The 22,110-nt window shown below is 40.7% G+C and overlaps 1 protein-coding gene and 1 long non-coding RNA gene across 2 annotated transcripts in view; one reads left to right on the top strand and one right to left on the bottom strand.

Annotated features, from left to right (window-relative positions):
* crocc2 (ciliary rootlet coiled-coil, rootletin family member 2) overlaps positions 1 to 22,110 on the bottom strand; it is a 45,928-nt gene that overhangs the window by 9,044 nt on the left and 14,774 nt on the right. Inside the window, exons 7-26 of the mRNA XM_042483944.1 lie at positions 20,395 to 20,539; positions 19,841 to 19,947; positions 19,081 to 19,287; positions 17,635 to 17,731; positions 17,364 to 17,453; positions 16,065 to 16,193; positions 14,963 to 15,162; positions 13,957 to 14,139; positions 13,365 to 13,509; positions 13,127 to 13,273; positions 11,755 to 11,985; positions 8,933 to 9,126; positions 8,332 to 8,459; positions 7,822 to 7,991; positions 6,828 to 7,007; positions 6,285 to 6,419; positions 6,068 to 6,211; positions 2,097 to 2,335; positions 1,243 to 1,402; positions 984 to 1,151 (exon numbers count right to left, since the gene is read on the bottom strand). Of these exons, the coding sequence (XP_042339878.1) occupies positions 984 to 1,151; positions 1,243 to 1,402; positions 2,097 to 2,335; positions 6,068 to 6,211; positions 6,285 to 6,419; positions 6,828 to 7,007; positions 7,822 to 7,991; positions 8,332 to 8,459; positions 8,933 to 9,126; positions 11,755 to 11,985; positions 13,127 to 13,273; positions 13,365 to 13,509; positions 13,957 to 14,139; positions 14,963 to 15,162; positions 16,065 to 16,193; positions 17,364 to 17,453; positions 17,635 to 17,731; positions 19,081 to 19,287; positions 19,841 to 19,947; positions 20,395 to 20,539 (3,199 nt within the window). The remainder of the gene's footprint in view (positions 1 to 983; positions 1,152 to 1,242; positions 1,403 to 2,096; positions 2,336 to 6,067; positions 6,212 to 6,284; positions 6,420 to 6,827; positions 7,008 to 7,821; positions 7,992 to 8,331; positions 8,460 to 8,932; positions 9,127 to 11,754; positions 11,986 to 13,126; positions 13,274 to 13,364; positions 13,510 to 13,956; positions 14,140 to 14,962; positions 15,163 to 16,064; positions 16,194 to 17,363; positions 17,454 to 17,634; positions 17,732 to 19,080; positions 19,288 to 19,840; positions 19,948 to 20,394; positions 20,540 to 22,110) is intronic.
* LOC121941203 lies at positions 1,086 to 2,951 on the top strand. Its single transcript, XR_006105729.1, has 3 exons — positions 1,086 to 1,185; positions 2,315 to 2,432; positions 2,639 to 2,951. It is a non-coding gene; the product is annotated as an uncharacterized LOC121941203 (long non-coding RNA).

The following is a 22,110-nucleotide window of genomic DNA, read 5'->3' on the forward strand; positions in this document are numbered from 1 at the left end:
TTTTGTGAAAGTTGCGTTTGAGTAAAAGGATACCATTTTATGCAGAAATATGGACTTTAAGCTAATCATAGTTCCAACCAGAATAGTGTTTAAAAACACTGCAGTGTCATTCATGATGTAACATGTCCTGAATGTTATCTAGTGACAAACACTTGTGTGAATAACAGGAACATGGTTTCTGTTAAGGGTTAATGTGCTTTGAGCTGACAAGCTTGTCAAGTTCACTGATAGAGTTTCTGAACTGTTTCATAAGAGGTCAGAAGACAAGAGTTGTGACTGAGCTATAAAATCAAACAAGAAAATACTTTGGAGATGTAACTATTCTTCAGGGCTAAGATACTCTATTTTTAGGATATTTCAAAGACTGATGTTTGGATATTTCTAATATTTAGTGTGGAAAAAAAGATACATTAACCAGAATTCAAATATATCATAATAATGAGGAATCCATTTGGAGTTGCCTCCATGCTCTTACAGAAATACGCCATACATTCACTTGACACTTGTCTGCTGTGGTCATGAGAATATGGGGACCCCAAAATGGGGTTATGGGTCACAAGGGGTTAAAAAACCCTATATTATAGAATCGACTGCTTGATTTTTGCCCCTAAACACATACTAATATTTAGATTTTTTTAACAGAGATATTTATCACTTAATAGTATGAATGTAACAGTTTTGTTTACACAGTGCATTTTAGATTTATTGTAGGAGCCAAGCTGGAAATTTCAAGATTAAACAAAAATTCACAATCTATCTAAAATGTATACCATATGTATGAATAATGAAGAATAAAGTGCTAAATGAGTGCTAAACAGTTCCTAAATTATTGTTCATTTATATTCACAAGAAGTAATATCGAGATGACCCCTAACCGTTAATGTACAGTGTGTTATCATTTATGTATGGCAGGTATTGGGATGCATGGGAGGAATGTTTGCTCTCACATGTTGTTAACAGACTATTTCCCGGAGGCTTTCTACCTCATTCAGCGCTGCTTCTCTTCCAGCATCGCACTCCAGCACTCTCTGCTTCAGAGTGAACGCCTCGCGACGAGCCTCCTCCTCCTTCTGCTCCTCCTGACACACCCGGGCCTGCAGCTCTCGCAGCTCCTCTTTCTGCCGGCTGTTCTCGCCTTCGAGGACCTTTACCTGCTCATGTTAACGTAGCACACACTGCTCGAAGGTAATCCTTTATTTAAAATAAATCAAATGGAAAGTAGTTCCTTCAATAATCTCTCACCTGTCTGCGCAGCTCCTGCAGATCTCTGCGTGCCTGCAGGCGACACTTCTCCAGCTCTCTCATGCTGCTGCGTAGAGCGGCTGCCTCTTGGTGCATCGAGCTCTTACATTCCTCTAAAACGGCCACTTTCTGCTCACGCTCCTCAACGGCTCTTCTCAAACTAGTCAAGATTCAGAAAGCGTTACAGAAAAAATTAAAAAAGTCCATTGTTGCTCAGACAAAAACTACTGAACTTACAGGAAATCTGCACTTCCACAGCTCAGCCAGAGTTCCTGCAGCTTACGGCAAGGTAGATTTAAGACTTTTTAAATGCCACTCGGATTTAGTTTAAGGCCTATTTTCTAATAACCAAACTTGAAGGGGCACAATTTTATTTTGCCCAAATGTGTATTGTTACATAAAATATGACTTTTGAAAAGAAAAAGTTAGATTATCCACATCAAATGCTGAAAAAACAACCCTTTTTAGAGCAGAACACATGGAAGACAATGAACATATTACATCATGAAATATCTGTACAGTTTACCAACAGAAGTGGGAAATATCTGGCATTTCTGGATGGTTTTCTTGGCGATTTTGTTTCTCAACCTGCATGTGAGATTGCACTATTTGGATTCCCATCATTTTACTATTTAGCAAAAAAAAAGGGACATTATCAATTATTTTGAGACTTTGTAATGCAACATCAGCAAAAAGAAAAGCTTAAAACCTTAATCACACCAGAGCACTTTTAAGACTTTTGAAAGATTAATTTAAGTCAATTTATTATCAATTAAGGCCTAATTTTTAGATTAGTTAATTCAATGCCTTTAAGACTCTTTAAGGATCCTTGGAAATCCTGGTGACGGCCATACCTGCTGTTGTCACTCTCTGCTCTCTTGATAAAAGCTCTGAGCTCCTGGTTCGAGGCTTGGATGGCCTCTTTCTCTCTGGTCTCATCACCTAAAAGTCTTCTCAGGTCCAGAGCTTCTTTTCGTTGCTTGTCTCGCTCCTCTGCACACTCCTGGGTCTCTCTGTGGGCCTCAATCAGCTCCGTTCGCTCTTTAATAAGTCCATCTTCTGCCTCCTGCAGCCGCCGCCGAAGGCCCTCTGACTTCATGTCCAGATATATGAAGAATAAGAGACATGATATGTCATTGAAGATAAATTAGGAGGTCTTATGGGTAAACAGTAAACCTCTTATTCATCAGGTGAGCAGATTAATTTTTGCTTATTTTCTTGTTACTTGTGTCTTGATTGGTTGTCGACTCAATTCAGAATTTATTTACTGATATGAATTTGAAATTGGTATAAAGTAGTTCATCAAAGAATTAATGTAGACTTTAAAAAATAAGCTTTAAACTCCTTTAAAACCTTTAACAAACACTAAACTAAATGCAACGCTTTTTGCTTCCAGGTTTTAAGGGAGCGTGCCACTGCAGGAATGCCCACCAGACACCTTTGCAGTAAAATAAACGGTCAATTCACGTCTATAAACTGTCTTCAATGATGTTTCCAAGAATTTGGCAGTACATCCAACCAGCCTCACAAAAACAGACAACATCAGCTTCAGACCACCACATTCAGCGTCTTCACGTGAACCACCTGAACAACTGATGCAACGACTGCTTTTTGAAACTGACAAACTTCTGCTCAAAAACCGTCTCAGAGAAGCTCATCTGCAAACTCGTCATCGTCAGCAGCGTCTCGACCTGACAGCAGTCAGTCGTTGTAACTAACTTGACTTTAAAGTTGACTATAAAGTATTTCTGGAGTTTTAGAAATATTACCACAGCTAAAACTCCAGAAATACTTTATAGTCAAATGCCATTTTTTCCCTAACAACATTACTCTACTCGACAGTCATGAGAGAGTCGTCTTCTGTCTCCTCTCTGTAGAGCTGGTTTAATAAAGAGGACAGTGTATTACTGAGCAATGGTGGTGTGGAATTCATTTTCAAGTTGTTTTTTTTCAGGTAGTAATACAATATGTTTTCACAAAAACTTAAGATTGTATTTATTTACACAAGGATCGTATTAATGAGACTTAAAACTGCTCAGGCTGAGTTCGATGATCACCTTACACCAAAAGATGGATAACAAGACCATGCAACAACTCAGATAAAACTCTTATGATTTCATTCTGACCCTGAAGTCCTTTGGTGTAAGGCCAGCTAAAAGATTTGAACAAATTACTGCAAAAAATTTGAGAGGAAAATAAGACTTTTGCGTGTACAGAAAAAGTCTATGATCTTCTATTTCAACTCCTGGAAAATTGGAAGGAAAGTGTTTACATTTTTGTTCAGTGTAAATTCAATAACCCAGCACACACAAAAGTCGATATTCTCAAAATTCAGCAAAAGCCTCTATTAGGCTGCTATCTAGAGTACATCAAAATCTCAAACACGTGTGTGTGATCACCAGAATCGAATGGGAAAAATCCCTCAGCATACTGTAAATCAGATTTTGGATTGGATAATGCATTAGAGCGTCTTTGTTTGAAAGCTACACCTCAACAACTCCTATTTTAAGTGCACAATCTCAAGATACCGTATGACCCATATTCTGTTTTATGGCGATATGTTGTGTGCAGCGCGAGCGGGGGGGAGGACAGAGCTTATCTGGGCACGGATAAGAGCCAGTTGGGCCCGTAGCCAGGTGCTGTCTCTCCCTGTCTCCTTACCACAGCTCGCAGTGTAAAGAATCCACAGAGAGCAACATGATGAACAGCAGCCCCCCCGGAGGTGCTGGAGGAGGAGGAGGAGGAGGAGGGAGAGGAGGAGGAGGAGGGAGAGGAGGAGGAGGAGGGAGAGGATGAGGAGCAGGAGTGTTATGTTCAGAGGCCACACAAGATGGTTCTTTCTCATAAACTCTAATGTGAGAAAACAAGCTGGTGCTGATCTGGCCAATTATACTTTATTTTATCTGATTTTATGGGGGAGGAGAAGGCCAGGGGATATGAGGGCAGCAGTGTTGTGTTATGTGGATGGGAGAGGGGGACCTGGAGTCCCAGTGGAGCCAGCCTCTCGCTGCTGCAAGGGAGAAAATAAACACTCCCCCGCCGGCTTATTTACACAAGGGGTTAACTCAAACTTTGATTTCATATTATGGTACCAGGGACCGTATCCTCCGCCCTCTCCGTCTCCTTCTCTCCTTCCTCATTCATGCTCACTAGCTCTCTGTCACACACGTTCACTCCTGCTTTGTCACCGTCTGACATGAGAATCCTGAGTTGGGATTAGTGAAAATAATCAAACAAGGAAACGAGCAGGGGTTTGCGGCCAAATATGACAGTGTCGCTGAGGCTTGACGTGATATATGTCAGGGAGGGCTGTCCAAACCTCAAAACTCCTCTGCTCTGGCTCCACACAACCTCATTCACTATTCTTTGACAAGACTAAGGAGACAGAGCGAAGACAGGATGATACTCATTTTTGCTTTTTTTCCCCCACTGAAACAAAAAAAAAGGTCCCCACACACATAAACAATCCTGTTTTCCAGGGAAACCAGGGTTTTAAATCAAGGCACGGCGAGGCCCTTACAACTCCGCAGTCACGTCTTAATGAGGTGACTGTGAGCGTGTTATTTCACTAAAACGCCCAGAGACCCTGTGGCTGGAATCCTGACCTCAAGCAACCCCAAGAGATGAGATTTACAGCTCTCATTTGGCTCGGGGAGGTATGTCACTCAGCCAAAATTATAGTCTCTAATTGCGCTTTTATGTTTATATTAGGGTCAATGGAACCAAATTTCGCCTCCGCTGGACTTGACAGGAAAAAGAGAGCGAGTGCTGAGAGGGAGTCTTAAGAGCGGACACCACCTCTCCTTGTAGGATTTGGCCGCGTGCGCTCTGCACCTGATGGCACCCTGATGCTAGTAAAGCTCTGTGGCGTCTGCCAATGTCAACAGCGGCCGATGGTAAATGGCTCTCCCTCACACTGGTACTAATTGGTGCAAACTCGCACTCACGCTAGAAGCAGATCCATGGTCTCCCATCACGCGCCAAGCAAAACAAACCTGTAATTTCCTATCCATTTCTGTGATCCTACTGTACAAACCACCTCCAGTGACATTCAGCCTATATATTCCACAATCTGCTTTATGTTTCCAGATCAGCATCCTAACATTCACTTGACACGGGCATCCTGTGTGAGTCATCGTTGTAACTAATATTATTATACGCTGGTATCACACGAGACAACCATATCTGTGTTTAAAGGGGATCTATAACGCTCATTTTGAGGTTCATACTTGTATTTTAGGTTTCTATTCTATTTTATTAGAGCATGTTGACATCCTTTGATGTTCAAAAAATACTCGACTTCTCTCATACTGTTTGTGCTGTAACACCTGTATTCACCCTCTGTCTGAAACGCTCAATATTAGCGCCTGTCTCTTTCAGTCCCCCTTCCGAAAAAAGCCCCTATGCTCTGATTGGTCAACGTTTCCCGATCTTTGCCACTTTTTAATAATGAAAAATCACTAATAAAAGCATCAAGACCTAATCAGACAAGTTCAAGGAGGGATATAATCTGAAGTCAGGGAGAAATTAACAACATCCTACACCAAGATCACGTTTCCTTGATGTTAGCATGCAGCTACATGTAGCAGTGCATACAGAGTAAACATGCCAGAGACTATAAATGGAAATCTGTCAAGAGCGTGTTGTCGCGAAAGTAGAAAAAACTATTTGAAACAGACTGTAGAGTGCTGTAGGGATGAGTTCTAAACCCAGAAATGAGTTAACATTTTTGCACTTCCATTTCCTCGCCTTGAAGTTAATGGGTTTTCAGGTCCCCTTTACAAAAAAGGCTAAAAAAAGTGTTGAATTCTTTAAAGGTTCTCACCTCTTGTTGTGCTTGTTCTCTCTGTTGGTTCAGCTCTTTGACCTGCTCGATCAGACTCTTCTTGAGGTTCTCATGGGAGTTCAAGGACTCCTCAAACTGAGTCCGCAAGTCCTGCAGCTCAGACTGAAGGACAACTGTTGCATTCTGAAACAAAGACAAATCAGTGAGGATCACAAGATAAGTGACACAAAACAAATTTTACGGTTACATATTTTACCTTCTCCTGCTCCTGTTTGCTGAGCGCCTCCCTCTGCATGCATTCGAGCTCCATGCCTGCTGTGGTCAGCTCCTGCTGCAGGGCGGCGAGCTTCTCCATGAGGGCAGCCTTCTCTGCCTCCTTCTGGGACAAAGCCTGGTCACAACAGAAGACCGCAAGGTCATGGACAACCATACTATAGTTTGCAAAAAGTTCGGCCATGGGTACTTGGACATATAGAAGCTATCGTGCTTGTACTAAAAGTTTACTTTGTTTTATAGAAACACAGGCATCCTGGGGTAAGTCCTGTGGTTGTTTGACCAATCCACCACCAAAATCTTCCTCCTCAAACAGACTTTACATGTACAAACAGTGCATGAGAACAGCCTGGGATACTGGCAGGACATGTGGCTTTTGACGGACATACACCAACAACTGTGAATACAAAACTTGGGATGTTGTGCTTATGAGACAATCCTCTGACCCTCGGCCTGTCCTAAATTACTCCAACATTTAAAGGTTCATAAACAATCGTAACAAGCCCAAGAAGACCACCTCACACACCTGCTGCTTCTCACTCTCAGCCTGCAGGAGGCTTTGGTTGTAGTCCTGCTGCAGCCTGGCCAGCTCCTCCTGCACCTGCTGCAGCTCCTTCTGGCTGTGCGCACGCCGCTCCTCACACTGTCTACGCAGCTGCTCCTCGGCCTGCTCCCGCTGAACTGTCAGCTCCGCACACTGTTGCTCCTGTCAACCACCAAACACACACACTCCTGATTAGTTAACACTTTGACATCTGGATCAGTTTTCTTGTGCTGCCTTCAGACACCTTTCACAAGCATTTAGATCTTTGAAACATGAGCAAATGGGCTTGATTTCATTTAAAAGCATGGGGAAAAAAGGCAATGAGTGACTTAAAATGTCCCACAAAACGCAAAAAATTGGTTAAAGGTGACAAGAAAATGTCCTGAAATTTAGCTTTAAAAAAAAAGATAAAAAGAGAGAGAATCATTAGAAAATGATCAAATAGCTTGGGAAAAATATCAAACAAAATAATAATAAATAATATTAAAATGGGTTACAAAAATGATTTACTATATACACTATTATTTTATCACTTTTTTTCATGTCATTTCTTAATTTTGTTCTTTTTTTTGTTGTTGTACATTTCAGGTACTTTGTTGTAACGTTTTACTAATTTCTTAGTAAAATGTTACCTGAACTCAAAAAATTATCAATTAGCTAGGGAAAAATATAATGAAAAATATTTACAGTTATTATGATCATATGTTTAAAAATGGGTTACAAATATATTTACTGTTTATGCATTTATTATTTTCTCACTTCTTTTTGATGTAATTTCCTATTTTTGTTATTTTTTTGTTAATTTCAGATATTTTTCTTGCAACATTTTACTAATTTCTTGCTATTGTTAAATTGCTCATTACCATCTTCCCATGTTTTGAAAGAAAAGACGTCAGTTTGCTGAGGTTTCAAAGGGTTAAGAGACAGCAAAAACATCTGATTTAAATGTTGTCAGTCAATATAAGTCTTATTGAACCTTTTGTCTGCGCTCAGCTTCAAGCTGCTCTCTGTGAATCTGCTCTTTGCTGTTCAGGGTCAGCAGGGCACTCCTCTCCACCTGGGCCAGCTTCTCCTCCAGCTTACTCCGCTCTTGTGCAGCTTGTGCAAACTGGCATTCAGCATCCACACGCATCCGAGCAGCATCCCCTGCACACATGCATCCGATCTCCATCAAAATCCCACTCGATTATTAGATGGAGATGCTCGGGATCAGCAAGATTTTATTTACAGTTTTATTTATAGGTTATACTCATCCGTGGATTTACGTGGAACATGCTAGCTTAACACGACTTATCTGATCCGTGTGTGTTTGTGCGGAGTGGAGGGACCCTGGTCAGCTGAGAAAGCAGCCCCAGTGATCCCACAGCCCAGCTGCTGCAGAGCTCACAGCTGAAATATGGATCTCTAGTGGGCTGTTGGAAAGGCTTCATGGCCAGGGGGCTTGGCACGGACGACAGCGGGGTCTCTGAGGGAGGGGGCTACTCACGCGTCAAGGCCTCGTTAGCCAGCAGCAAGCTGCGCCTCTCCCCCTCCATCCTGGTGCGCTCGGCCTCCAGAGACGAGGCAAGCTCCTGGCTCTCGTACAGAGCCGTCTCCAGGGACTCCTTCTCCGCTCTGGAACACAGCGGCAAAGTGGTTTGAGCTCTGAGAAAAAACACCTTTGAACCACGAGGTGTAGGTCATAAAATTCAATGATCCATCATGAGCAGTTTCCAAATAAAACCATGTTACTTAAAGACTCTTGTTACATGTGACTCTCAGGGCTTTAGAAAGTAAAAAAAAAATGCTTAAAAAAAGTCAAAAGGACCTTAAATACACACTGGCAGTTGGTCTGACTTAAACAAACACAAACACTGGGTTCTTCATAGTGACAAGATTTACTGACTTTCGTTACACTCTCGACCATAACCGATACAGGCCTAACCCAATCCCTGACCCTGACCTCAACCGATGACGACAGAAACAATTTCACTGTTTCTTGTGCTGAATGCAATCACTGGGAAAAGCAGTTTTGAATCTCAAATTGGTCGCAAACATTTTAGAGGTCAAAACCACACAAACACACAAATGCACAAACCCACACGGACCTAAGTGCAACCAGCTCCTGCGTGAGACCACAGGCCTTTCGCTCGGCGGAGTTTAGCTTGACATCCAGAGCAGCCCTGTCCTTGGCCAGCTCCTCCCTGTCATGGGTAGCTCTCTTTAGGGATGTGGTCTGAGTCTCCAGCTCCTTCCTGCACGCACACAGCTCCTCTGACACAGCCTGCATCTGCCTGTTGACCTGGAGACCGACAAACACTAATTAATTTACTTTTTGCTTTCAGCAGACAAAATAAAGAATATAGAGTAAATTATAAAATGCATTCAAACTTAATATCTGTATTTGTTGTAAGTGAGCAGCAGGTCGGTGTTGTGTATCTGTTGCACTGAGAATGAACCACATGACCTTGACATGTTATGCAGCCACATTTTCAGCACTAACACTGAACTCCCCGTACCCTTCTCTTTTTGCTGTTATGACGCATAAATTAAACAAACTTTAAGCGATTCATGACAGTGTGTAGGAACTGCAGGGCCATAACAAATGCACTGCCTGAAGCAAAACAAAAATGATTAGTGGGGTTGTGATTTTTTTCCATTTAACACTTAAATCACTATGACACACCACAGGACCTATGTGTTCAAGGAAAGTAATGAACTGAGAACATGTGCTGTCGATGCAGAACTTGCTGAATTTTATTCAGTATTTATTAAAGGTACACTATTTAGGATTTTCCTAAAAGACAACGTAAAGTAATCCCTCTAAAACATAATTTATGACTCACTAGAAGTGTGTAGCGGTGTGTGTATGTGCAGAGACGTCTTCTTCCTGGATTTTCTTATTTCCTTTTTATTTAGATGTGTTCAGGACATTTAAGGGTGCACTGAGCAAGTGAAGCCAGGATTTAAAAGACGGCAGTGATCAGGTGAGTGTAAGCAGGAAGCATCTAAGGGAAGCAGCAAAAATCAAAAACAGCGCAAAAAAAAAACCAAATTTATTTTATTTTAGGTTTTATTTATTTTATTTCCTTTTAATTGTGGTTTTATTGCTTCTGTTGTTGTTATTTTTGTTATGTTTCTTTGAATTACTTTCTATTGACATTTTATGTCAATTTATGTCCTCTGGTTTTAATTTTATCCAAACTCTACCCTAGTTTTGTCTAGCTTGTGTTCAAGAAGACTCTTTGGCTTTCTATTTCGTTTGCTTTGTTTGTCAAAGCACTTTGTAAGCTCATTTTTAAAGGTGCTATATATATAAAGTTATTCTTCTTATTCTTCTTATATTTATGTGCTCTTTATTGGTGTGATTTGGTACAACTAGTGCTATTTTGTTTATATGTAGTTTGTTTTATTGTGACTGCGAAGACATGTAGGGACGCAGCATCTCAGTCCAACACAAACTTCCCTACAGGGATAATTAAGTATATTGAATCGTATCGTATCGTATTGCAGCTCCTAAAATCACATTTCACTGCCTCAGTATTATTGTATCGTATCATATCACATCCGATCATATCCTATCGTAAGCTCTTAAAATTATGTCTCACTGCACCAGTATTATCATATCGTATCAAATCCTATCAATCCGTATCATATCGATTCATATCATATTGATCCGTATCGTATTGTAAGGTCTTAAAATCATGTTTCACTGTCCAAGTATTATTGTATCATATCAATCCATCTTGCACTGATCTGTATCGTATCGAATCTTGTTGTATCGTATCATAAGCTCTTAAAATCATATTTCACTGCCCAAGTATTATAGTATCATATCGTATCATATTGTATCATATCATATCATATATCATACCATATCATATCATATCTTATTGTAATATATCACACTGTGTCATATCGTATCACGTTGTATCGTATCACACTGTGTCATACCGTATTAAATCGTGACGTATTGTATCACATAATGTATTGTATCAGATTATGTCGCATTGTATCACATTGTGTTGTATTGTATCATATCGTGTTGTATTGTATCACATCATGCTGTATCGAATCACATTGCATTGTATCATATCGTAAGCTCTTAAAATGATATTTCACTGCCCATGTACTAACACACCATCACACAGTGTTTAAATCTATTATGGGCGCCTGCAACTTCTAGTATGTCACTGTAACAAATTGCTTAAAAAGCAACAATCACTGCAATTTTTAGCCAAATTAAAATGAACTCCACTGACTAAATATTAGCACATGATGTCTTTCTGCTTCTCCTCAGGTAAATAAATATTAAAGTGAATGAAGAACACCAATGTTTTGTGAGTGGCGCCCAATGAGGGGATGAAACATGAGCCCAGTGCAGTGGAGGTCGCTCCAGAGCTTATTTTATACACAGCTGATTTATTTTGACAGATAAGCTATCTAAAAATGTTTGGATGGAATTTGTCAAATTGTTTAGGTTTGTTATATTTTAGCTGAGATCAACACGGATATCCCGGTCTCACATTCAGAACAGATAACAAAACAGGAGAGGATTCTTTTCATTCTTCAGGGGACGAGATGTGGATCTGCTGAGGGAAGGATGGGAATACTTTAGGTGTTAATTTATTGGGTTTTTCACTAACTCCCACTGGATATTATGTGTCTATCTATTTATCTTTTCCAGTTCACATTTGTTCATGAAGATCCCTTGCTTGTTATGTCCCAAGTTACTCATAAAACACAGAGAGGGGCTCAAACTGCTCTCCATATCCCATTTAAAAGAAAAAAAAAGCAGATGTGTGCAGCACCTCCGATACATTTTAATGTGACAACAAGCCCCATGAACCTGCTGAAAGCTATTAATAAAATCACCATGGCGCTCCCAGGTGGGGGAAGAATGGAGGCTGAGTGGTCGGGGGTTTCTGACCTGGGAGTGCCGCTCCAGGACCTGAGCGCTCTCCTTCTCCTGCAGGCTCAGCTCCACCTCCAACTTCTGGCAGAGGTCCTGAAAGTGGCTGTGGGAGCTCTCCAGGGCCTGTTTCTCAGTGAGCAGATCCATCATGTCCTGTTGCACCCGCGCTGTCTCCTCTCTGGCTGCTGCCCGCTCCATTTCAGCTTCCCGTCTACGTTCACCGAGCTCCATCTTCTCACCCTCTGTCTGGAAGAAAAACTGAAATTTCACTTCTGTCCTGTTCGACTCGACCTTTCATCAACATTACTACAGACTGCAGACTAGAGTTAATTTTGTCATTTTTTCATTCAATAGTAAGGAAAGTTTAACTGATATGGCACCTTTCTTTATTTTTTTATTTTTATGTCGGGGTCCAAACTGATAGAAAATGCAGAAGGCAAAAAGGACCAATAAAGTAAATATAAATACAGGTACGAATATAGAAAAAAATTAAATATATATATTAAAAAAATAAATTAAAAAAAGAACTTAATACATAACAGGAATGCTGGGGGTGTCTTCATGTTATTCTAATCACTTGCCTATATATATATATATATATATATATACATATATATATATAATATAAATGTCCTTCTGTGAAAGAAATACATCTATATCCATGACTGTTCTGTTTTTTTTCATGGTTGGTTTTGCTTTGCTTTTCTTTCTATCTCTCTGAGTATGGAGAGAAAATAACAAGTTAAAACAAATGAAACCTATGGCTGTATATACAAACTAAAACATAATAAACATTAAAGTTTTAAAAAACAAAACGTTTTATGAATAAGACTTCAGCTTTACAGAAAGTTTCTCAAGATTTGATGGTATCAGTTTAAGGAATACATCCAGACATGGATCATGAGACTTCATGTGTCTCTTCAGGTTTGTGGTATTTTTACCAGGTATTTATGACAATGGTGCTTCTTTTCTGATAGAGCAATGCATTAGTTTTTTTGCGGGCTTAAGTATAACCTTGTTTCTTTTTCTCAAGCCCAGTGGTTGTCATTGTTAACTTTAAGTTAAATTGTAAGTTACTCTGAGTCCTTGTGACTGTGCTCAGTGTTTGGACATACTTCAGGTATGGCGCACGCAGAGCAGGACAGCAGAACTGCTGCACTCAACTCTATAACAACTCTATAAAATCAAAATTATTTTGTCTCCTCTTTTTGGTCATCCAGAATAAAGAGATTTTAATAAAGTTTCTAGCTTCATAACTACACAGTATTGCATGTTGATGTGATTAGTGTTTAATGATGTTGGTGCCGACTTGTCTCAGTCATGAAAACCAGGTCATTGACGAACATATTTAGTCATAGTTTTCATGAACAAAATCAAAACTACTGACCTGCAGCAGGACACGATTGAGCTCCACTTTATCTTTGGCTAAGCCTTCGCTTAGGGCGGCCATTTTGGAGAGAGAATCTTTCAGTGCGGCCTCCTGATTCTGCAGTTTGGTGAAGGCTAACTCGTGTGCAGCATTCTGGGACTCCATCTGCGAAAGGGATCATGAATATTAGATGGATTTATACCCTCAGGGAGAATCTAGTCATACAGATCAGGCTACCTGGTGCAGAACAAAGTACCTTGCTGAGAGCCAGAGCGAGGCTGGCTTTATCGTCCTCCAGCACCTCCTTCTGCAGGGTGACCTGACTCAGAGCCTCCTTCACTGTCACAAGCTCCCTGCGCAGATCTGAGTGCTTCCCTTCAAGCTCCTCCAGACTCCTCACGCTGGGACACAAAATGTAACACATACATGACTCTCTCACGTCTTTTCTTTGTCTCACACACACACGCAGATTATTTATATAAACAAAATCCCTTAACAGCAATCTATCTCCACTTTGAGGGATGGAGAAATGCTTCGTGCCAAAAGAAGGAACACTGAGGGAGTTACTTTTGTGCTGTATCGCATGTCCTGCTCCAATTCTCAGCTAATCAAATTTTTTTGAGCAAAAGAAACCCTCAAAAACAAAAAAAACCCCTCTTCCTCTTGTATAAGCGCAGTAATGCAATGTAAATCATTTACATTTTCATCCCACTGTCATCTGGGTGCTTCGCCGGCCGGAGAATGACATGTGTTACTGATCTGAACTGTAAACAAACGGGGCTTGAAAACAATCGCTGGTGACGGGATGTGTGTTGTGTAACGGTCATTCTCTCTCGCTCGTGCTGTACCCTCTCTGGGCCTCCGTGCGCTGGCGTGCCAGCTGCATCTCCAGATCCTCCCTCTGCTGCCTCAGGAGGTCCCGCTGTCTCTGGAGCTCCAGTGATGAGCCTCGCTGTACCTCCAGCTCGGCGCGCTGGGAGTCCACCTCCTGCTGCAGCCCTGACAGCAGCTTCTCCAGGCGGCTCCTCTCACTGTGAGACACGGAGGTACAGAGAGTTTGTTAAGGTCAGTTGTTGCACAATGATGATCATCATTATCAAAACATTTGATATTTCTTAAAAAAAAAAAAAAAAAGCAATATCAAGAATCATAACAAACACTTCTTGTATTAATATTACTTTTGGTGAGGTTTCAAAACATTTAAATGTGTTGTTATAATTATAGTGGAAATTTTGCTTCACTTACTTGAGCTATAATAATTCATCTATGGAGGATGAAAAATTACTTAAGTGTGACTAAATAAATAAATACAGGAATAAATTCATCCGAAAAGTAATTAACAAAATAAAATGAATGTATAAATAAATCTGGGAATTAGTAAGTAAAAATTAAAATAAATAAATGCATAAATAAAAATAATAAATAAATGCATAAATAAAGGAATAAATAAATAAACACAGGAATAAGTAAATACATAGAGAAATAAAATAATAAATAAATGCTGAAATGTAAGTATATGAATGCTTGATTAAACTTTAAAAAGTTGATGAGAAAAGAGAACATAAATAAATAAATAATTTAAATGATTTCTACATTTTACATATATTTTTGAAAAATCTTCTTATAATTTTTTTTCATATTTTCTGTATTTATTTATTTATGACTTTATTTGTGTATTTATCCATGTATTTACGGTTTATTTTTCATCCCCCATGGTTATCATTTGTATTTTTCCAAAACCAACATTTAGAAGCAAAGTCTGGAAAAAATGAAACTGAATACGCAGCTAAATAACTACTTTGAAGCCTCCATACAGTCAAGAAAAAGGATAGTAACTGCAGGACCAGAGTTTACCTGGAGAGGAGCTCCAGTGAGCAGCGGCATCTGCTGCCGTCTCGGAGGCTTTCCTCCAGAGCCTTTTTATCCTCCTGACTGTCCCTCCTTCCTTCCTGGATCTTCTGCTCCAGCTCTCTCCGCTCAGCGTCCCTCTGCTGCAGGTGATCGCGCAGTGTTTCCACCTGCTCCAGCGCAGCGTCCAGACGCCCACGCAGGTCCTGTGGTTTGTAGCGTGACATGTCAGTAAGTTTCTGAAACAGTGGTTCTCAACATTTTTGGCTTCTGAACTCTTAAAGATACAGTTCACCCCAAAATCAAAAATACACATTTTTTTCTCATACCTGTACTGTTTATAAATCTGGATCGTGTTGGTGTTAGTTAAGTTTGTGAGCGTTAAGGCCATAAAGATGTCTGTTTTCTCCTTAATATAACAGAGCTAGATGGCACTCAGCTTGTGGTGCTAAAAGCACCAAAAAATACGTTTGAATAACTCAACAGTGATGTCTCTTTCCAGAAATCATGACGCGGTTACTCAAGATAATCCACAGATGTTGTCATCAGCAGTTTCACGTAGGAACTGTTTTCTTTCTACTGAACTACATCTGACAACTGTATCACCACGCAGACGGAAGCGTGCATCGACTCATGGATGAGAGGCTCGTGCTCCTGACTGCACGATGTGCAACCATTAATGGCATCCTCCTCAGCTGAGCTGTAACATTCGTTAGCTCAGTGAGCTAGCAGTAGAAAAAGGCAGACATCTTTACGGCCGATATCGCCAACAATCAGCAACTCACACCGAAAAAATCCAGATTTATAAATAGCATCATACGTAAAAGGAAAAATATGTGTTTTTGATTTCAGGGTGAACTGTCCCTTTAAAATCAATCCATATTTGCTCATTCTAGGTTATGACCTTAGCGTGTACACGAACAGTTCAACCACAGGATGATCAGGCAAAATTTTGAGAAAGTAAACAAAAACAGAATTTCAAAATATATACAGATATTATCTGATTCCTTTCAAGATTTTATAACCTCTAATTCCTTTTGAGTTCCTCCCCTTAGTTTGGGAGCCGCTGCTCCAAAACACAAAAGAAAAGCAAAGACAGACTTTGGACCTGTGTTTGTTTGTGGTGTTTGGAGAGAGCGCTCTGCACGGCCATCAGGGTCGTGTTCCTCAGAGGAGAGCGGACATGAAGAGGTGAGGAGGACACACTCTCAGATCCAGCCGCCTCACCGCCAACCAGCTGGATAACGATATAACGAAAGAGAACGGAATAAACACATTCATCTTCCTGCGTGTTAACCTAATGCATAACCTCACTCAGTCAGTCTGTTTACATGATGCTAGAAAAAGTTGATATATTGTGTTAAACCGACTAAATCTGGACTTTTAAAATACATATAAACACGTTAGTCCGGCTGAAAATGGATTACATCAAAGTTCTCGAAGTCGGATGAACACACCCAGATAATGTAATTGGAAGTCGAGCTATTCCATCATGTAAACATCTCAGTCGGACTTTAACTGAACTCCTAGTGGCCACTCGGCCTCCCTCTGTGTTTAGGGATAGAGGACTGTTCGTAATTTATCAGGAGGGAAGGGCTGCTTCAAAACGGGCAAGGCATTAAAAAAATGTAAGCACTGAGGAGCTGTTTTTATTTTTGGCTTAGGTGATGAACATACAACTTGAAAAGGTAGTATTTTATATTTGATCTAAATAAAAAGAAATTACACTCCTGCTCTGATGAAGAAAGTATAGTCCCACAACACCGGCATGGAATCTAAGCGATGAACTGTTGTAGACGGGGCTGCAGCAAAACATATTTTTGTCACCTAAAAAAATCAGCCTCAGTGTAAGTGTACACTATATTTGAATATATTCTCCTCTTTATCTTCCACAGCAGCTGATGGAGGCAGCGGTAGAGCAGCAACTCTGCCGTTTAGTGCCATTAAGTCTGGTGTTTTTGATAGAACGGCTTCAAATCGCCGTCGGTAGGGCTGTTTTATGGTAAAATATTCTAAATATAGTGTAGGCTTTACTTAAACGGATACTGATTTTTTTTTAGTAGGTTTAAAACTACTCAATGAAGGCAGAGTTTGCTCGGCACCTTTTGATTATATGTGCACGACGGCCGTTTTCTACCCCAAAGTTATTGCAAATAAATAGTTATGATTGTGATTCAGTCTTTATCATAGACTGTATAAATAATATTGGTTTATAGTAGCTGGCTGAAAAAAGGGAATATCTCCACCTTCCGTGGCAAAGTAGGACAAAACTGTCAATAAATGTCCCCTTGTGCTTGTATACTGGGACAAGGACATTAGTCCAATTAAAGGCCCTGATCTCGAGCTACGACTGCAGCTTGACTAAACTGTGTGTGTAAACGTACAGAGTGTGTTGTTTTGTTCTAACCTGGTGAACGTGACATAAAACCTTCTGGAGAGCTCGGATCTCTGAGTGGAGGACCTCCATCTCTGCTTTGTCCTCTGTTCTCCTCGTCTCCTGAGCAGGAAACCATTAAGGTCAGATAAGCAGCATACAAAGAGCAAGCCTGACATTCTCCAGACTGCAGCCCCTCTAGACAAGGAAGTCGTGGAGTTTATCAAGCCCGGGGTCCAGACTACAACCCAATTTAACCACCCGTCTATCTACCACCTCCCAGGCATGATTCCCAGGGTCCCACCATCCTGTCCAGACTGATCTGCATGGTGTTGAGGCTGGAATCCTTCTCGCTGTTCTGGCTGCGGAGGTGGTTCACCGTGTCGGTCAGCTGCAGGATCCTACGCAGGTCAATATGCATGTAAACGGACAAAAAGAAACACGAACTGTTTCATTGACACCGACATTGACACTATTAACACTATCAACACTATCATATTCTCCACATAAAATCATGCCGTTAACAATGCCTGATGAGATCAAAAGCCAGCTAACGTTTTTAATACAAAGGCACCGACATTCCTGCTGTCCTCTGACTGAAGCGCAATAGAGAGAAGTCACTGAAAATAGCTTGTTGTGCAGGATTTTAATGATCGTCGCCGACGCAGACTTCTGGAGTTCCATACAGGGGATTTCATTTGGTCTGCTTTTCAATCATACTGTAGGACGAATTTGAACTTTGCTGTTTATTAAACAATTGCACTATAGTTGACTTCACGCCCAGAATTTCAGTTTCAGTTTATGCATTTTTCATCCCAAGAGTCCTGTTTGGCAGTGCTGAGGACAAAAAATGACATAAATATCAACAAATAAATATACATACAAATATATACTGGGATGAATAGATAAATAAATGCAGAAACAACTAAATGCAGAGGTTAAGAACTCCTATCTAATTAACATATAAAGCCACATTTACAAAAAATAAATGAATGGAGTTGTACAAAAATGTAGAAATAAATGAAGGTATTTCTTTATGTATTTATGTCCTGTTTGATAAACAACTTTAATTAATTAATTTTTGCATTTATCTATTTATTGCCATGTTTATTCCAAATGATTCATTTATTTGTTATAACATCTACTTATCCAGGCATCTAATTATTCAATCATGTACATATTTATTTTTTAATGTATTAATTGTATAATAATAATTGTATTTTCACATTTATTTATTAATGTATTATTTTATTTATTTCTGATTTTTTTAATGCATTTGCTTATTGCTATCTTTACTTATTCATTTATTCTATTAATTTGTATAATTATTTGATTTTATGTATTGTATTTATTAATTTATCCTTGTATTTGTTCATACATTTATTTGTTGATACTTTACTTATTTTTCATGTTCTAAAAGCTAGACCAATCTCTAAACCGCAAAAAAAAAATCATGGCTTTGGGGTTTGTGCTGTACGTCCAAGGTGTAGGTTTCAGGGGTGACTTAAAATGTTCTTAATCAAACAATAACTTTCAGTACTGAGTCCTAAATTCATGGTGAAAACTGCACTGATGTTGGAGAGATAAGTTGAGTGATGACTTGCCTCGCTGTCGTTTCAGTAAAACAAGCATCCAGCTGCTCTTAAACTAAATGCTGTTTTGTCTTATTTCATTTTGGCTGCAATTTTCAACAGAAAGGAAGGAAACTCTGTGTGATAAACAGGTCTGGAGAATTTGGGGATGACTCTACCTGGAGTTAAGCTCAATTTTCTCTGCATCCCAGCGACCCTGAAGCTGCATGGCCTCTTTCAGCCTTTCCTTCAGCTGCCTCTCCAGTGCGGACATCCCCACACCGCTGGAGGTGCTCTCCTGCGTCACTCTGGCCTCAAAGTTCATGCAGGCAACATGCAGCTGCCGGCTGGCAGCGACACACTCGCCGCGCATATCAGACAGCGTCCTGTTGAACAGAATCATTTACATTAGGATTTACAGAACATATCAAACATGTGAATGCTCTGAAAGTTTAAGGACACATGACATGCTGTTTTTTGTCCCTACAGTTGTGAGCCATTAGTGGAACTTAAAAACTGTCTGCTTGCATTTGAAGAGGATTGATGTCTGTAGCGTTTAAGCTCTGGGATCAGCGCTCACTTTGAAGTGTCTTCAGTTTAAATTACAGCACTGTCCGCTGTCTATGAGCTGAGCAATCATTATTAAAGCAAATGACTCGTCAGTAGTGGTTCAACATGACCGAGGGCGAGTCTTAGAGAGACCAAGCTCTGTCCTGATGGATGATTTCAACAGTGAGACTAGACACCTTAAGCCATGTGTCCCCCCAGTGAGGAAACAATGAGCAGGGGGACCCGCGACCCTGTTGACCTGCTCCACTTTGATCCCTGGCTGAGAGAGATGGATTTTGGTTGCAGCCGTGAGTGTGAGACGCAGGAGAGGTGGGGGTTCTTGTGGGATCCTGAATCGCTGGAGGGATTCTGGCAGAGCGCCACGCTCACCTGTCAGTGAAAGTCCTTAGCTGGGTGAAAGTGCTCCGCAGGGAAGCAGCCTGGCGCCACAGAGCTCTGACACGAGCCTGTTCACGACTCAGCCGGGAGGCGCACGTCTGCAGAGAGGAGCACACAACAAGGGGACGAGGGTGGGTGGTAAAGGGCTGCTCGCAGCAAACGATGGCACCCATCATTTTATTGTGATACCAAACAGATGCGATACTGGAACTCCTGGACTCACACTGGCACACATACAAATAATTGGATTTCCCTGAATCAACAGATGTAGCCCATTTACAGCACAAACGCCAGATTGTTTGCACAAAATTTTCCTCCCCCTCAGCAGTTGGAATGTTTTCACAGGAAACAACAACTCAAAAATCATAGCAATGAAACGAACAGGGAATGAGAGCGAATTGACAAAACTGGCCATGAATGGAATTCCTACCCCATGTGAACTCAACAGGACTTTAATTGCACAATCTCTGTGCAGAGAGGGATAAACTTGAGCTTTCCCTGTTGCTTTTCTGACTCAAGCACTTCATTCTTGCGGTTTTTCTCACCTCTTGCTCTCTGCGCAGACGGGTATCACACAAGTCAACGTCTTCGCGAGCTTTCCACAGGCTCTCTGTCAGCCCCTGGTTGACGGTGCCTGCCTGCTCCAGTTGTTCACGCAGCAGAGAGTTGACTTGGCTGAGACTGGCACACCTGGAAATAACATTATTTATTAAAACATAATAACACTGAGGGACTATTTGGCATTTCACCTCTGAGAAACGACTCTCATGACACCCTCCTATAACGCTTCCACAGCACTCAAACGCTGTCATTCATAACGCCAGCGTATCACTCTCACATCTGCAGCCTTCAGATCCTCCCGTGCCAACTACAGGGTGAACATGTGAGACAGTTTTATAACGTCTGTGTCAACTTAGATGTAATATCAACCAGATCTGCCTGCAGAGTCATTTACAAAAACGTTTACATCATTCTCACACTAAACACACACCCTGTTACAGTAAAGCACGCCACAATGACTACGTTTACATGCACGCAAACATTTCACTATTATTATTAATCTGATGCTGAATGCTTTAGTGTGACTGTAGCCTTTTCTGATTAAGACATGTGGGATGTGATGGTATTATTCAGATTTCAGGAGCTCTCTTTGGGCATAAATAGCGCACTCTGAATATGCATTGCAATTGGGGGTTTTACTGCAGTTTACTACACACGGCCTCTTTTCTGATTATGGTCAGCTCTTTGCTGTTCACCAACTAACTCACCAAAAGTTTGCAAAGCTGAGGTAGAGATGCATGACAAAAAAGAAAACCCTCCACCACATTTGTGGTTGGAAGAAGAAACACACCTACTTTTAAACATTTTGAAACAGGTGAATATATATGCTTAAATATTGCAACAGTGACCTTTTCAAGAGGGTTGTTGAAGGAATGAAAGAGGAAGGTTGTGTTTATATGATCAATCGGGTCTGCCACCAGTGAAAGAAATCCTGATTTGACACATAGATGCAAAATGGCACAATCGGGTCCAAACATTCCTCTTTTTCCTATTTTGACGTGTCTTTTATTTGTGGAGGCCTGCCACGATAAAACATCTACTGCAACAAATTTTCTATTTTTGGAGCTAGATCCTTCATTAGGTACGCTATTGGAAGATATATAATGATTGGTTATGCATTGCACCATGCTCTCAGAGTGCAGCACGTGCTTGACCAATTACTGGTCTAAAAGTTTGCATTCACTGCCCCTGTAGCAGCCGCTCCTCTAATGCATTGAAGTGATGTGTTATCATGAAAAGTTCTGCTGACGCTGCATTCATGGGACCACAAAAATGTTTGTATTTAGAGAAGGGACACAGAATGATTGAAAAAAAAAGAAAAAGCGACACACACAAGATAAAAAAGGGAAATTTGCTCCCCAAACCCCCTCAGTCATCAGCTACAACCACACAAAAGCCCCTTTGACACTACCCGTTCAAGGCGGGAATATCATGCCATTATGTCGTCTTGCCGTTCTATATAAAAGTTTCATTCACAGAACTGAGGGACAGAGTTGTCTTGCTTTAGAGCCGGCAACAGAGGTAGTAACTGCGTCGCAACAATGTCTGTGTAAAAGGGACAGCGGGCAGGACGTGAACATGGGCAGGATGGATGTCACGTTTTGATGCCATGTTATGTGTGCGACCCATCGCAGGAAATTTAAAAAGCAGCTAGCAGCAGTTAGTAGCTAAGTCAAAGAAGAAGAAGAGCGGCTGGAAAT

The sequence above is a fragment of the Plectropomus leopardus genome, chromosome 3 (assembly GCF_008729295.1).
Source record: "Plectropomus leopardus isolate mb chromosome 3, YSFRI_Pleo_2.0, whole genome shotgun sequence".
In the NCBI taxonomy this organism is placed as follows: domain Eukaryota; kingdom Metazoa; phylum Chordata; class Actinopteri; order Perciformes; family Serranidae; genus Plectropomus; species Plectropomus leopardus.